Genomic DNA, 17641 nt, shown 5'->3' with positions numbered 1-17641 from the left:
CTTGTGGCATGAGAAGAGTGGGAGGTGGGTTGATTAGAAAGGATAGTGAGTGGTGGGATGAAGAAGTAAGAGTATTAGTGAAAGAGAAGAGAGAGGCATTTGGACGAGTTTTGCAGGGAAAAAATGCAATTGAGTGGGAGATGTATAAAAGAAAGAGACAGGAGGTCAAGAGAAAGGTGCAAGAGGTGAAAAAAAGGGCAAATGAGAGTTGGGGTGAGAGAGTATCATTAAATTTTAGGGAGAATAAAAAGATGTTTTGGAAGGAGGTAAATAAAGTGCGTAAGACAAGGGAGCAAATGGGAACTTCAGTGAAGGGCGCAAATGGGGAGGTGATAACAAGTAGTGGTGATGTGAGAAGGAGATGGAGTGAGTATTCTGAAGGTTTGTTGAATGTGTTTGATGATAGAGTGGCAGATATAGGGTCTTTTGGTCGAGGTGGTGTGCAAAGTGAGAGGGTTAGGGAAAATGATTTGGTAAACAGAGAAGAGGTAGTGAAAGCTTTGCGGAAGATGAAAGCCGGCAAGGCAGCAGGTTTGGATGGTATTGCAGTGGAATTTATTAAAAAAGGGGGTGACTGTATTGTTGACTGGTTGATAAGGTTATTTAATGTATGTATGACTCATGGTGAGGTGCCTAAGGATTGGCGGAATGCATGCATAGTGCCATTGTACAAAGGCAAAGGGGATAAGAGTGAGTGCTCAAATTACAGAGGTATAAGTTTGTTGAGTATTCCTGGTAAATTATATGGGAGGGTATTGATTGAGAGGGTGAAGGCATGTACAGAGCATCAGATTGGGGAAGAGCAGTGTGGTTTCAGAAGTGGTAGAGGATGTGTGGATCAGGTGTTTGCTTTGAAGAATGTATGTGAGAAATACTTAAAAAAGCAAATGGATTTGTATGTAGCATTTATGGATCTGGAGAAGGCATATGATAGAGTTGATAGAGATGCTCTGTGGAAGGTATTAAGAATATATGGTGTGGGAGGAAAGTTGTTGGAAGCAGTGAAAAGTTTTTATCGAGGATGTAAGGCATGTGTACGTGTAGGAAGAGAGGAAAGTGATTGGTTCTCAGTGAATATATGTTTGCGGCAGGGGTGTGTGATGTCTCCATGGTTGTTTAATTTGTTTATGGATGGGGTTGTTAGGGAGGTAAATACAAGAGTTTTGGAAAGAGGGGCAAGTATGAAGTCTGTTGGGGATGAGAGAGCTTGGGAAGTGAGTCAGTTGTTGTTCGCTGATGATACAGCGCTGGTGGCTGATTCATGTGAGAAACTGCAGAAGCTGGTGACTGAGTTTGGTAAAGTGTGTGGAAGAAGAAAGTTAAGAGTAAATGTGAATAAGAGCAAGGTTATTAGGTACAGTAGGGTTGAGGGTCAAGTCAATTGGGAGGTGAGTTTGAATGGAGAAAAACTGGAGGAAGTGAAGTGTTTTAGATATCTGGGAGTGGATCTGGCAGCGGATGGAACCATGGAAGCGGAAGTGGATCATAGGGTGGGGGAGGGGGTGAAAATTCTGGGGGCCTTGAAGAATGTGTGGAAGTCGAGAACATTATCTCGGAAAGCAAAAATGGGTATGTTTGAAGGAATAGTGGTTCCAACAATGTTGTATGGTTGCAAGGCGTGGGCTATGGATAGAGTTGTGCGCAGGAGGATGGATGTGCTGGAAATGAGATGTTTGAGGACAATGTGTGGTGTGAGGTGGTTTGATCGAGTGAGTAACGTAAGGGTAAGAGAGATGTGTGGAAATAAAAAGAGCGTGGTTGAGAGAGCAGAAGAGGGTGTTTTGAAGTGGTTTGGGCACATGGAGAGGATGAGTGAGGAAAGATTGACCAAGAGGATATATGTGTCGGAGGTGGAGGGAACAAGGAGAAGAGGGAGACCAAATTGGAGGTGGAAAGATGGAGTGAAAAAGATTTTGTGTGATCGGGGCCTGAACGTGTCGTAGAAAGCGACTAGAGGGGACGGGAGCGGGGGGCCAGAAATCCTCCCCTCCTTGTATTAACTTTCTAAAATGGGAAACAGAAGAAGGAGTCACGCGGGGAGTGCTCATCCTCCTCGAAGGCTCAGAGTGGGGTGCCTAAATGTGTGTGGATGTAACCAAGATGTGAAAAAAGGAGAGATAGGTAGTATGTTTGAGGAAAGGAACCTGGATGTTTTGGCTCTGAGTGAAACGAAGCTCAAGGGTAAAGGGGAAGAGTGGTTTGGTAATGTCTGGGGAGTAAAGTCAGGGGTTAGTGAGAGGACAAGAGCAAGGGAAGGAGTAGCAATACTCCTGAAACAGGAGTTGTGGGAGTATGTGATAGAGTGTGAGAAAGTAAATTCTCGATTAATATGGGTAAAACTGAAAGTTGATGGAGAGAGGTGGGTGATTATTGGTGCATATGCACCTGGGCATGAGAAGAAAGATCAAGAGAGGCAAGTGTTTTGGGAGCAGCTGAATGAGTGTGTTAGTGGTTTTGATGCACGAGACTGGGTTATAGTGATGGGTGATTTGAATGCAAAGGTGAGTAATGTGGCAGTTGAGGGAATAATTGGTATACATGGGGTGTTCAGTGTTGTAAATGGAAATGGTGAAGAGCTTGTAGATTTATGTGCTGAAAAAGGACTGATGATTGGGAATACCTGGTTTAAAAAGCGAGATATACATAAGTATACTTATGTAAGTAGGAGAGATGGCCAGAGAGCGTTATTGGATTACGTGTTAATTGACAGGCGTGCGAAAGAGAGACTTTTGGATGTATATATATATATATATATATATATATATATATATATATCTTTTTCTTTTCTTTCATACTATTCGCCATTTCCCGCGATAGCGAGGTAGCGTTAAGAACAGAGGACTGGGCCTTTGAGGGAATATTCTCACCTGACCCACTTCTCTGTTACTTCTTTTGGAAAAAAAAAAAAAAGAAAAATGAGAGGGGAGGATTTCCAGCCCCCCGCTCCCTTCCCTTTTAGTCGCCTTCTACGACACGCAGGGAATACGTGGGAAGTATTCTTTCCCCCCTATCCCCAGGGGATTTTTTTTTTTTTTTTTTTTTATACTTTGTCGCTGTCTCCCGCGTTTGCGAGGTAGCGCAAGGAAACAGACGAAAGAAATGGCCCAACCCCCCCCCCCATACACATGTACATACACACGTCCACACACGCAAATATACATACCTACACAGCTTTCCATGGTTTACCCCAGACGCTTCACATGCCTTGCTTCAATCCACTGACAGCACGTCAACCCCTGTATACCACATGACTCCAATTCACTCTATTTCTTGCCCTCCTTTCACCCTCCTGCATGTTCAGGCCCCGATCACACAAAATCTTTTTCACTCCATCTTTCCACCTCCAATTTGGTCTCCCTCTTCTCCTCGTTCCCTCCACCTCCGACACATATATCCTCTTGGTCAATCTCTCCTCACTCATTCTCTCCATGTGCCCAAACCATTTCAAAACACCCTCTTCTGCTCTCTCAACCACGCTCTTTTTATTTCCACACATCTCTCTTACCCTTACGTTACTTACTCGATCAAACCACCTCACACCACACATTGTCCTCAAACATCTCATTTCCAGCACATCCATCCTCCTGCGCACATCTCTATCCATAGCCCACGCCTCGCAACCATACAGCATTGTTGGAACCACTATTCCCTCAAACATACCCATTTTTGCTTTCCGAGATAATGTTCTCGACTTCCACACATTTTTCAAGGCTCCCAAAATTTTCGCCCCCTCCCCCACCCTATGATCCACTTCCGCTTCCATGGTTCCATCCGCTGACAGATCCACTCCCAGATATCTAAAACACTTCACTTCCTCCAGTTTTTCTCCATTCAAACTCACCTCCCAATTGACTTGACCCTCACCCCTACTGTACCTAATAACCTTGCTCTTATTCACATTTACTCTCAACTTTCTTCTTCCACACACTTTACCAAACTCAGTCACCAGCTTCTGCAGTTTCTCACATGAATCAGCCACCAACGCTGTATCATCAGCGAACAACAATTGACTCACTTCCCAAGCTCTCTCATCCCCAACAGACTTCATACTTGCCCCTCTTTCCAGGACTCTTGCATTTACCTCCCTTACAACCCCATCCATAAACAAATTAAACAACCATGGAGACATCACACACCCCTGCCGCAAACCTACATTCACTGAGAACCAATCACTTTCCTCTCTTCCTACACGTACACATGCCTTACATCCTCGATAAAAACTTTTCACTGCTTCTAACAACTTGCCTCCCACACCATATATTCTTAATACCTTCCACAGAGCATCTCTATCAACTCTATCATATGCCTTCTCCAGATCCATATATATCCCCAGGGGATATATATATATATATATATATATATATATATATATATATATATATATATATATATATATATATATATATATACATATATATATATATCATCCCTGGGGATAGGGATATATATATATATATATATATATATATATATATATATATATATATATATTATCCCTGGGGATAAGGAAGAAAGAATAATCATGATAATAATAATGATAATAATAATAATAATAATAATAATAATAATAATAATAATAATAATAATGATAATAATATTAATAATATATGAATGCAGGAAATAGCAAATATGTATGAAAAAGAGAATATTATATGAAAAAATCTTACCATTTTTTGATTTAAGTTTGTATTCTCCTCCACCACTAGATTTTATCTTCCGTTCTACAATAATTGTGTCACCATATAAGTCATATCTGAAGGCATCTCTCCCTGTGTTCTTGATGCCAATTTTGATTGTCGCAGTGTGCTTTCCATACTTCACAAGTTCTGTAAAAAAGAGACTTTTTGAATAAAAAAATAAACTAAAAATCTTTTATACTTCAAATACCTGCATGCTCCATGCAGTACCCCAGACTGCAAAATTTTGAGTTGACATTCAAAATCTTTTTCAGTTTTTAAACAAGTTTAATTCTAAAACAAACAGATGGCCTACAAGCAATGTCTCTCCCTGACCCTGTTCCCATAAAAAAATGAGGAAATACATCTGCTACTTCACAAACATGGATTTAAAAGTTAAGTTATACATATCCTTTTCTAAAGCTTCCTTCTACTGACACCATCCCTATTCTCCCAACAACATTAATAATAAAGTCCCTACTCAATTCTTTTCTGTTCATCAAACTGCTGACAGAGTTGTAAATATTAGGAAGTCATCTTAGGAAGGCTACTTGAGAGTAGTTATTCACCCTACATGGAGAACAATTTCTTAAAACTTATGGCTGTTTATCCCAGGAAAGTCCACATACAAAAAGGAGAATAAGAAGGGGTTATATACATCTAGACATAAAAAAATAAGAGTTTTGGAAAGAGGGGCAAGGATGAAGTCTGTTGGGGATGAGGGAGCTAAGGAAGTGAGTCAGTTGTTGTTCGCTGATGATACAGCGCTGGTGGCTGATTCATGTGAGAAACTGCAGAAGCTGGTGACTGAGTTTGGTAAAGTGTGTGAAAGAAGAAAGTTAAGAGTAAATGTGAATAAGAGCAAGGTTATTAGGTACAGTAGGGTTGAGGGTCAAGTCAATTGGGAGGTAAGTTTGAATGGAGAAAAACTGGAGGAAGTGAAGTGTTTTAGATATCTGGGAGTGGATCTGGCAGCGGATGGAAACATGGAAGCGGAAGTGGATCATAGGGTGGGGGAGGGGGCGAAAATTCTGGGAGCCTTGAAGAATGTGTGGAAGTCGAGAACATTATCTCGGAAAGCAAAAATGGGTATGTTTGAAGGAATAGTGGTTCCAACAATGTTGTATGGTTGCGAGGCGTGGACTATGGATAGAGTTGTGCGCAGGAGGATGGATGTGCTGGAAATGAGATGTTTGAGGACAATGTGTGGTGTGAGGTGGTTTGATCGAGTAAGTAACGTAAGGGTAAGAGAGATGTGTGCAAATAAAAAGAGCGTGGTTGAGAGAGCAGAAGAGGGTGTTTTGAAATGGTTTGGTCACATGGAGAGAATGAGTGAGGAAAGATTGACCAAGAGGATATATGTGTCGGAGGTGGAGGGAACGAGGAGAAGAGGGAGACCAAATTAGAGGTGGAAAGATGGAGTGAAAAAGATTTTGTGTGATCGGGGCCTGAACATGCAGGAGGGTGAAAGGAGGGCAAGGAATAGAGTGAATTGGAGCGATGTGGTATACCGGGGTTGACGTGCTGTCAGTGGATTGAATCAAGGCATGTGAAGCGTCTGGGGTAAACAATGGAAAGCTGTGTAGGTATGTATATTTGCGTGTGTGGACGTATGTATATACATGTGTATGGGGGTGGGTTGGGCCATTTCTTTCGTCTGTTTCCTTGCGCTACCTCGCAAACGCGGGAGACAGCGACAAAGCAAAAAAAAAATAAATAAATAAATAAATAAAAAAACATAATGATACTAAGCCTTCCTCAAAGATTCTTTACTCAAACCAAAATCAAATAATGTCCTATTGCATACTGAAAAGGAATAGTGAATTGATTACTCCTGAAAATGCATGAGTTTTGATTAAAAGCCTTTAATCAATACCACGGGCTTACTTACCTATTGTATAGTGCCTATGAAGCTAAAGTGTTTAAAAGGATTCATCAGAGTTCCATGTTACAACAAGAATCATAAATCAAATCCGTATCATTAACTGATAAATTTGCCATTTATGATTCCAGATAGATATATATGCGAGCTAAGTGATCCCTACCTATATCTATTTGTATCTCTGAAGTCCGTTGCTTCCAGGAACACCTGTAAAGGGTTGGTCATGGTAAAAGTCTCCATCTATCCCAGTCCTTACATGACTCCCACTTATACATCATTCCATGCATTCTTACATCATTTCTCTTTCTTCAGTACTCTTCCACTCTATCTACCCATGTCAGAGGTGGTCTTCCTCTCACTCCAACTCCTTTAATTGTATTATTGTACACTTTCCTTGTAAACCCACATCTTGCATTCTTTTAAACCCACATCTTGCATTCTTTCCACACACCCTTAAACCACCTTAAAGAATTATGTTTCACCCCTCTACCATTCCATAATTCATTCTCTTTGCATTCCCTGCCATACCAAGTCTTTAATACATCCCCTCATTACTTTCTTCATTCCATCTAGTCATACAACATGCTCCTGTCAAGTAGCTAATTTCCATTGACTGGATTCTTGACCTTTATAACTCATTCCATATCCATGTTTTGGCTGCATATTTCAGGGTCAGGAGGGTTATGCTGTTACTCAATCCTTTCTTCATTTCCATACTTACACCTCTACCTTTCATTATTCTATTAAGGGACCCAGTGACTCTTCTAACCTGTGCTGCTCTCTCCCTTATCTCTCCTTCCATATCATCAAATACTTAATATACTCCTCCTCCAATCTTACTTCCCCACTATCTATAACACTGTTATAGGGATGTATCTTACTGGTACTACCTGCCTGAGTACTGGAAGTGTTAGTGATGGCAGTACAGTGAAACACCATGTCAGTGGTTATCAGGTAGCACTCTTCTGACCCAGGTAACTGTCTTTTCTTTCTGTATCACCCACAGGTGGACAGCTGGTAATCTGTCCACAAACATACTATCTCTCCTTGTCACACATAACACTTCAAAACACTTAACTCATTCTTCATAATTCTAGATTTTCCTGCGGTAAGCACTATGCACCAGTCATGCCTTTTGGCAATATGGTAAGAGCAATATATAAGTAAGAACTTTAGGCTGGAGCATTAGGTAGAAGTAGTGAGCAGGAACATTTGGCAGGGCCATTAAGTAGAAGTAGTAGGGTGGAGCATTAGGCAAAAATATTAAGTAGGCATATTAGGTAGAAGATGTCAGTAAGAACAATAGGAAGGAGCTTCTGGAAACATTGCATTAGAGTTGCCCCTCTGCCAGCAGCCTGTTAAAGGTGAGGGGACTAATGGCTAAGAAGTGGCACTGGAGTTCACCAGCAATGGCCATCCCTTTGAGGCAGTTCCCAGTGGGAATAGACATCAGAGATATAGATAGACAGATATACAGATACAAGAGAAAAATGTATTGTTTGTCCTCTTTCACCATTTGTTTCTCTTTTACTCATCTTTGGTGCTGTTCAGTTGTAAAGCCCATATTTTCTAACAATGCTCTACAAGTATATAGCATCTAGTAAATTTTTCATATTCATGTAACATGTTATCTGTATCACTATCAAAGAAGCGCTTCTCATGTATAAAGGAGAGGTGTTTAACATCGAATGGAAAAGGCTGTGCAGTTATGGGTTTGCAGAACTAGTACCACAGCTGAGCAGTTGCAAAATATGTTCACTGAAGGAGAGAAGCTCAGAGCTCTTTGTGATCTCAATACTCATAATCCTCTGCATCATAAAACTGAAAAAAGAGCAACACATCATTATATTTATCAGCTGCTCATCACAAAAAACTCTAAACAGATATCTTTTCATAAAGTTTTGCCCTTCAATTTCAAGGTCCTGCACCAAGCCTGGGAGGTGGCTCATATGGAGGTGTGCAATAATTTCTCCCCACTGTCAGTCATCCTCCAGCCATGCCAATAACAGCACATTTTTGTAAGACTTCTAGGAAGGAAACCAAGAGGCTTTCAGCTACAGCTTGGGGATCAGACAAACGATGATAATCTGTCTTCAGATTGCAGATAGAGTGATTTTATGGACACTAACAGCACTGAAAGCTGATGAAGATGAAGCACATAGTTTTGTTGCATAAATGGAGGCAACATTGTCAGCAATAGCCTGACCTGGCAATAATGCATCTGACTGGTGCAAGTGGTAATTTTACAAACTTCGTACTTTTACTGTTATAAAAATCATCGATGAATCACAATGATTATAGCGTGGAACAATTCATCATTTGAGACAAAACATAATAATGATAATCAGTTATACATACTTTGGTGTAGGTAAAATAAACAATAAAATGTGCAGCAGCAACTCACATTTTTGAGAGAGAACTGTTACCACTGTAGAGCAAGAAGATTTTGGTGGTGAAACAACTGCAGATAACTAGTATGGTGGCCAGTTACAAGTCTGGTCAATTATTTTTTGTCACTTATGTAGAAGGTGGTTTCTTTTGCGTGAGAATGACAGGGGATAGTGTTTAATGCTCTTCTGTTATCTACTGCAACTAATACTGAGTGGGAAGGTAGTTGTGGTTGGTTGAAGCCCTCCATGATGTGAACTGTTAGGCCTCTGTACGACAGGGAAGTAGAGTGACTGGATTTAAAGCTACACTGTGTGGATGAAAATGGGATATTTTGGTTGAGTGTTGTAGATCAGTTTATCATGGAGTTTGGATCCTAATGACTGCAGCATAATATGGTTTGGTGAGTTTCAGGATAAATATTCTGTAGGCAGATTTCCAGATGTTTGAGATTTTGCCATGTAACATGGAGTGCTTGAAGATATCTTTAAAAGTTGTTGGACTGCAACTGGGCTAAAGTGTTTTCTAATGAAAGTTCAATACAATGTTATGGCTTGCTGCAGTAGAGTTCTTCAAAGTCTAATTGAGTACTTAATGTCAATGGTTATGAAGGATGGGTGAGCAACTGTTTCAGGATGTGATTGTGCGTGAGATTTTCATACTGTCCTGTTTAGTGGATATGGCTGGTTTGTGGCTAATTTTTGAAAAGTTTTTCATGTGTATCTTCGTGCCTTCTTTGGAAGAATATGATGATGGTTTGAATTAGAAGTATCCCATGTGTTGTAGCTGGGATGGTATGGTTGGTGTAAATTTTTTTCATCATTTGATAAGAGCTGACTGCTTTTGTATTTTCTGGTTGACACATTTTGCTGTTTGCTTCTCAGTGATTAGCTGGGATGGTATGGTTGGTGTAAATCTTTTTCATCATTTGATAGAGCTGACTGCTTTTGTATTTTCTGGTTGACACATTTTGCTGTTTGCTTCTCAGTGATTAGAGTGTTTATGTGTTGTTTAGAATGATTTGTTTCATAGGCTCTCGTAAAGGTGAATGGTTTTGTTTCAGTATATGTCTGCTTGATGAGATCTGAAACTTATGATGAGAAGTTTGGGTTATACTACTTTCTAATTCTGTGTTATGAGGCTTTTGCTGGCACAGTTGATGGAGATGATGAAGTGTAAGACAGCATGGTCTAGAGATGGGAGGTTACCTTAGGTGAAGTTTTGGAGCTTGGATTATATGTAGTGTGTGTGCTGGCCAAGCTGCTCCCCTAGAGTTTGTGTATGTTTTTTTCTAGTGGATCTGTGGGTTTTGTAGATCAGGTGAAGCTTTATCAGACTGGATTAGTGGTTTGAGGAGAGTTCACGAAGAATGCTCCAGATGGTCCCTGTGCACAAAGCTGGTATGCAAAAGATAATATCTGGTGAGGCTGGTATATAGCTCACCTCTGGGATCGTGAGGGATGAACCATGCAGGAGGGTGAAAATCTGAAACCTCTGCAAACACAGGTGTTGAGTCTGTTGGTCAAGTTCTGTAGTTGGAGAGAGTGTCTGGGAAGGGAGATAGTGAATGAATGAATGTGTCTTGGTAACTTTGTAAGAAGTGTTGCGCAGTTTTATTCTTAAGATCTGATTGTGCACAGAGTAATGCTGGTGGATGGGATGCAGTGTCAAAATATAAATAGTCCTCCTCCTTGTCCATGTCCATGTTGTCAGTCTTGACAGAGTTGTACAGTTATAAAATAGAGGGAGAGTGGACCTGAGTGCAGATCTGCAATTTGGTAGGTGTAATTTACTTTTGGTAAACACAAATCATTTGCAATTAGGGTACAAGCGATTCAATTCATTAAAAGCCAGACTAACATGCAGTCTCTTCAGCATATGTACTACCTGAATATTCAGTCTGAATTTCAACATGCCTTTGAAGGAATTCTTTTAAACAAATCTGCTTTCAATACTGGAAGTAACACATATGATGTAGATGTGCTTTAAAATGTACATTAAAAGAGTAAAGTAATACAACTCAAATCAAATAATGCATAGTAAACTGTCTCTAGCTTTATTAAGTGGATGGTGGAATGAGTTTTCACAAGCAGCACCTGATCACATTAGCTAACCATTAAGAGAGCGTATGTAATAAGTAAGGAATGACCAAGTTAGGAGTCTACACTGAGCTATATAAGAGCAATAGGAGTCAAGCATAATGACAGAGTGGCAACATATCTTAAACCAGAAATTGAGTTAAGACCAGAATGTTATATCATTTAGGCTGTGCTCTGATAAGACTAAGGTAAAGGTATATGTGTTATCTATTATTCATAAATACATCTATTTCTGATGAAAACAGCAAACTTGCATGTTAGCAAGAGGAAAAGACAAAGGATGGCCTCATTTGTTCATATCCACTCCCAAACAGTCATGTATAATGCATGGAGACCAATGATCCCTAACCAAAGCCAAACCTCACATACCTTGTCATGATTTCCCCTGGCCACTTCAGCCATATGCACTGATTCAGTTTGCTGACAGCACATCATCCCCTGTAGACAACATCATTAAAATTCCTTCTATCCCATGCATGCCTCTCATCCTCCTCCATTTTCAGGCTCAAATAACTCAAAACCTCTTTCCCTCCATTCTTCCATCTTCTCGATTTCCCCCTTTCCTTTGCTCCCTCCATTCTGACATGGATTTCCTCTTAGTCAATCTTCATTTATCCTCTCCATATGTCCAAACCATTTCAGCAAACCCTGTTCAGCTCTCTCAATCATACTATGTTTACTAACATAACAATCTCTTAAACTGAACTGATGAAAAATTAGAAAGTTACATACCTTTAAGGCTGTTTCCTCTATTTGTTGTTCGGCTGCTGCCACCTAATCCAACCACTACTGCTGACAGAAGTGCACTCTTTCCACTCCCATTTCTTCCCTGTTAAAATCACACTTAGTATTAACGAAATATGAAAAAAAAAATTTAAAAATCTGTAAAAACCTATCATGAAAGCAAAAATCCATACTTGCTGCCTTCATCCATTCCTGTCACCACCCCACCACACACGAAATAGCATCTCCCCTGCAGCGAGTCTGCGCCAGGAACAGGGAAAAAAGGCCATATTCGTTCACACTCAGTCTCTAGCTGTCATGTGTAATGCACCAAAACCACAGCAGCTTTTCCACATCCAGGCCCCATAGACCTTTCCATGGTTTACCTCAGACATTTCACATGCCCTGGTTCAATCCATTGACAGCACATCGACCCCGGTACACCACATTGTTCCAATTCACTCTATTCCTTGCACACCTTTCACCCTCTTGTATGTTCATGCCCCAATCACTCAAAATCATTCTCACTCCATCCTTCCAGATATCTAAAACACTTCACTTCCTCCAGTTTTTCTCTATTCAAACTTACATCCCAATTAACTTGTCCCTTAACCCTACTGAACCTAATAACCTTGCTCTTATTCATATTTACTCTTAACTTTCTCCTCTCACACACTTCTCCAAACTCAGTCACTAACTTCTGCAGTTTCTCATTCAAGTCACCCACTAGAGCTGTATCATCAGCGAACAACAACTGACTCACTTCCCCAAGCCCTCTCATCCACAACAGACTGCATACTTGCCCCTCTCTACAAAACTCTTGCATTCACCTCTCTAACCATCCCATTCATAAACAAATTAAAAAAACATGGAAACATCATGCACCTCTGCCACAAACCGACATTCACCGGGAACCAATCGCTTTCCTCTCTTCCAACTCGTACACATGCCTTACATCCTTGGTAAAAACTTTTCACTGCTTCTAGCAACTTACCACCCATACCATATACTCTTAAAACCTTCCACAAAGCATCTCTATCTCCAGATCCATAAATGCTATATACAAATCCATCTGTTTTTCTAAGTATTTCTCACATACATTCTTCAAAGCAAACACTTGATCCACTTCTGAAACCACACTGCTATTCCTAAATCTGATGCTCTGCACATGCCTTCATCCCTCTCAATCAATACCCTCCCATATAATTTCCCAGGAATACTCAACAAACATAAGCCCCTGTAATTTGAAAACTCACTTTCATCTCCTTTGCCTTTGTACAATGGCACTATGCATGCATTCCGCCAGTCCTCAGGCACTTCCCCACAATATCTCATAATCATTCAATGATAATTATATCAATATGGGTAGGCTGAGATCACTGAGCTAACACCCATGTGGGCAGAGATCCATGGCATCCACATGAATGTATATGACCAATACAGTACACTAGTTTATAAGAAAAGACTGGACAAGAATGTAAGCTCTCACCATAGAGTACAAAAAGGTAAACATATATGCGCACAACTAAAACTGAAAATAGCATAACACTATCATCTTCAGTGACATAAACAAAAAAAGGATAACAAGAAATATCTAAAAACTTACTTGCACAAAGTTGATGTTTGATGCTGATGGGAAAGAGAACTTTAAATGGTCATGACACATGAAGTTCTCTATTGTCACCCACTCCAAGATCCCACAAGAAGCACAATGCTGAAAATCATATTATCTAGTTATTCATCTATTACACTTGATCGCCACTTCCTGCATCAGCAAGGTAGCAGCAGGAAACAGACAAAGAAAGACCCATCCACTCGTACACATTCATATATACATACAGGCATTTACATGCACATACAGTTACATATACATGTCAACATCACACATATACATACACAGACATATAAACACATGTACATATTCATACTTGCTTGCCTTCATCCACACAAGGCTTGCTATCACTTGTCATGTTATCATTACCATACCATAAATAAGGAAAGTGGATAAGGATCTGGGAACAAATTTGAGAGTTCAATTTTATGAGAATAAAGGGATATTTTCTGCATGGGGAGAAATAGGTGAAGTATAACAAAAATTCAAGATCTAGGTGTTAGTGTGGAACTTACAATCAATATATTTTTTGAAATGTTAGAAGAATAAGTAAAAGATTTAATGAATGTTAGATGTGGATGGGGCAAACTCCACTATTTGAAATGGAATGATGAAAAATATAGGTTCTTGATACTGAAAACCTTTTCCTCTCTGAAACAGCGTCCCTCAAACATGAGTTATTCTATAAGACATTTTTTAGAAATATCAAAGTGGGTAGTAGTTGGTAGGTAGCCAACAACCAGAGAGGTATACTACCAGTGCTACCAACTTGGGTATTGGGAGGGTTAGCGATGGCTATGTAAAGATCCAGCACTTTAGTGGTTGTCAAGTTGCACTCCTCTAACCTAGGTAGCTCTCTTTTCTTTCTGTCTCACCCACATGTCTACTACTGGCATTCTGTCCACAAGCACATATCTCTCCTTGTTATACATAACATCTGACAAAACTTAACTCACACAACTCATTCTTCATTACTCTAGATTTTCTTGTGGTATGCATTATGTGCTAGCCCTGCCTTTAGGCAAAATGTTAGAAGTAATAAATACAAATAGTATGTACGAAATTTAGCCTGGAGCATTAAGTAGAAACCTGAGGTAAAAGCAGTCGGCAGGAACATTAAGCAAGAGCATTAGAAAGAAACCTGAGGTAAAAGTAGTAGGTAGGAACATCATGCAAGAGCATTAGGTGCAAGTTGTCAAGAGGAACATTAGGTATGAGCCTTTGCAAACAATGTATTAGAGTTGCACTGTCAGTGACGTGTTTAAGGTGAGGCACTAAAGGTTAAGATGCAGCACTGGAGTTTACTAGTTATGGAGACTTTCTTGTCATGGCCACTCTCTTGAGAGAGTTCCAGGAGGAAACAGACTTCAGAGATACAGATAAATAGAGGGACAATTTCTTCCTGGTGGGGAAACACTAGCCATTTATTAGATTTGGGACTTACACCTGAGACTCAGCTGCTCTAAGCCAATAAGCGTACTTCTTATGTTAGTACCAAGTAATTTTTAAAGCAGTTTTGAGCACTACTTTCTAGTATGTTTTTTGTCCCAGCATGTTTTTCCTCTCTTTCCTCTAGCAGAAAAAGTTACCTGCCCACTGACTACTAAAGGAGTTAGGTACCTAATGGGAGTCTTACACTTTGGTCAAGGGAGGATCCTGAGTAGCTCTCTTTCAATGTGTTTCCTTTCTTAAAATGACCATCAGATCTTCATCTCCCTTATGAAAAACCCTCAGAGGTGGAGATAAAACAAGTGGAGCTCCTCCTAACATATCAGAGACAAAATCTATTTATGTTATGGGACCTGAACAGGGAGGGAGTAAATGATAAACTATTCCCTCATCAGCATCCTCATATATCCTCATTAGATTAGTCAAGACATGGAAAAGAGGGAAACTTAGCTTATTGTTGTATCCTATAATGATACTCATGAATACAAAGTGATCTTGTGACATAACCCTTGTAGACAACACTTCGATTTGCTCTACTCCGTGCACACCTCACACCCTCCAGTACGTTCAAACACAGAGCACTCAAAGCCTTTTCCATTCCACCTTTCTATCTACAATTCAGTCTCCCCCTTTTCCTTATCACCTCTAATTCTGACACATATACCTTCTTTGTCAACATTTCCTCACTTATTCTCTACCCATGCAAAAACCATTTCAGCACAACCTCTTCATTTCTCTGAATTGTATGTACTCTTCTTATTTCCCATCTCTCAGACCTTATGATTTCTTATCCAATCAAACCTCCTCACGTCATATTTTTTTTTTTTTTTTTGCCGCTGTCTCCCACGTTTGTGAGGTAGCGCAAGGAAACAGACGAAAGAAATGGCCCAACCCACCCCCATACACATGTATATACATACGTCCACACACGCAAATATACATACCTACACAGCTTTCCATGGTTTACCCCAGACGCTTCACATGCCCTGATTCAATCCACTGACAGCACGTCAACCCCGGTATACCACATCGATCCAATTCACCCTATTCCCTGCCCTCTATTCACCCTCCTGCATGTTCAGGCCCCGATCACACAAAATCTTTTTCACTCCATCTTTCCACCTCCAATTTGGTCTCCCACTTCTCCTCGTTCCCTACACCTCCGACACATATATCCTCTTGGTCAATCTTTCCTCACTCATTCTCTCAATGTGCCCAAACCATTTCAAAACACCCTCTTCTGCTCTCTCAACCACGCTCTTTTTATTTCCACACATCTCTTTTACCCTTACGTTACTTACTCGATCAAACCACCTCACACCACACATTGTCCTCAAACATCTCATTTCCAGCACATCCATCCTCCTGCGCACAACTCTATCCATAGCCCACGCCTCGCAACCATACAACATTGTTGGAACCACTATTCCTTCAAACATACCCAGTTTTGCTTTCCGAGATAATGTTCTCGACTTCCACACATTCTTCAGGGCTCCCAGGATTTTCGCCCCCTCCCCCACCCTATGATCCACTTCCGCTTCCATGGTTCCATCCGCTGCCAGATCCACTCCCAGATATCTAAAACACTTCACTTCCTCCAAACTTACCTCCTTCAAACTTACCTCCCAATTGACTTGACCCTCAACCCTACTGTACCTAATAACCTTGCTCTTATTCATATTTACTCTTAACTTTCTTCTTTCACACACTTTACCAAACTCAGTCACCAGCTTCTGCAATTTCTCACATGAATCAGCCACCAGTGCTGTATCATCAGCAAACAACAACTGACTCACTTCCCAAGCTCTCTCATCCCCAACAGACTTCATACTTGCCCCTCTTTCCAAAACTCTTGCATTCACCTCCCTAACAACCCCATCCATAAACAAATTAAACAACCATGGAGACATCACACACCCCTGCCGCAAACCTACATTCACTGAGACCCAATCACTTTCCTCTCTTCCTACACATACACATGCCTTACATCCTCGATAAAAACTTTTCACTGCTTCTAACAACTTGCCTCCCACACCATATATGTATACTTATGTATATACATATGTATACTTATGTATATCTCTCTTTTTTAACCAGGTATTCCCAGTCACCTGTCTTTTTTCAGCACACAAATCCACAAGCTCTTCACCATTTCCATTTACAACACTGAACACCCCATGTACACCATTTAAACCCTCAACTGTCACATCACTTACCTTCGCATTGAAATTACCCATCACTATAACTGAGTCTTGTACATTAAAACTGCCAATTCACTCACTCAACTGCTCCCAGAACACTTGTCTCTCATGATCTTTCTTCTTAAGACCAGGTGCATACGCACCAATAATCAACTATCTCTCTCCATCCACTTTCAGTTTTACCCACATCAATCTAGAACTTAACTCTCTTACACCCTTATTACATAGTGCTTCAGGAGTAGTGCTACTCCTTTCTATGCTCTTGTCCTCTCATCAACCCCTGATTTTACTACCAAGACTTTCCCAAACCACTCTTCCCCTTTACCCTTGAGCTTCGTTTCACTCAGAGCCAGAACATCCAGGTTTCTTTCCTCAAACATACTACTAATCCCTCCTTTCTTCTCATCTTGGTGACATCCATACACATTCAGACACTCCAGTCTGAGCCTTCGAGGAGGATGAGCACTCCCCGCTTGACTCCTTCTTTTGTCTACCTTTTTAAAAATTTAGAGACAAGGAGGGGGTTTTTACAGCCCCCCACTCCCACGCCCTTTAATCGCCTTCTATAACAAGCGAGGAATATATGGAAGTAGTCTTTCTCCCCTATCCCA

At 40.5% G+C, this 17641-nt stretch overlaps 1 protein-coding gene across 3 annotated transcripts in view; it reads right to left on the bottom strand.

Moving 5' to 3' along the window:
* LOC139766032 (structural maintenance of chromosomes protein 6-like) overlaps positions 1–17641 on the bottom strand; it is a 58064-nt gene that overhangs the window by 15230 nt on the left and 25193 nt on the right. For all 3 annotated transcript variants that reach the window (XM_071694152.1, XM_071694151.1, XM_071694150.1), the window contains 3 exons: positions 13375–13482; positions 11778–11874; positions 4668–4826 (listed from right to left, as the gene is read on the bottom strand). In XM_071694152.1, coding sequence (XP_071550253.1) covers positions 4668–4826; positions 11778–11874; positions 13375–13482 — 364 coding nt within the window. The remainder of the gene's footprint in view (positions 1–4667; positions 4827–11777; positions 11875–13374; positions 13483–17641) is intronic.

The sequence above is a fragment of the Panulirus ornatus genome, chromosome 56, assembly GCF_036320965.1.
Source record: "Panulirus ornatus isolate Po-2019 chromosome 56, ASM3632096v1, whole genome shotgun sequence".
Classification (NCBI taxonomy): Eukaryota; Metazoa; Arthropoda; class Malacostraca; order Decapoda; family Palinuridae; genus Panulirus; species Panulirus ornatus.
Note: the sequence above shows the minus strand (reverse complement) of the source record. Positions and strands in the feature narration are given on the sequence as shown.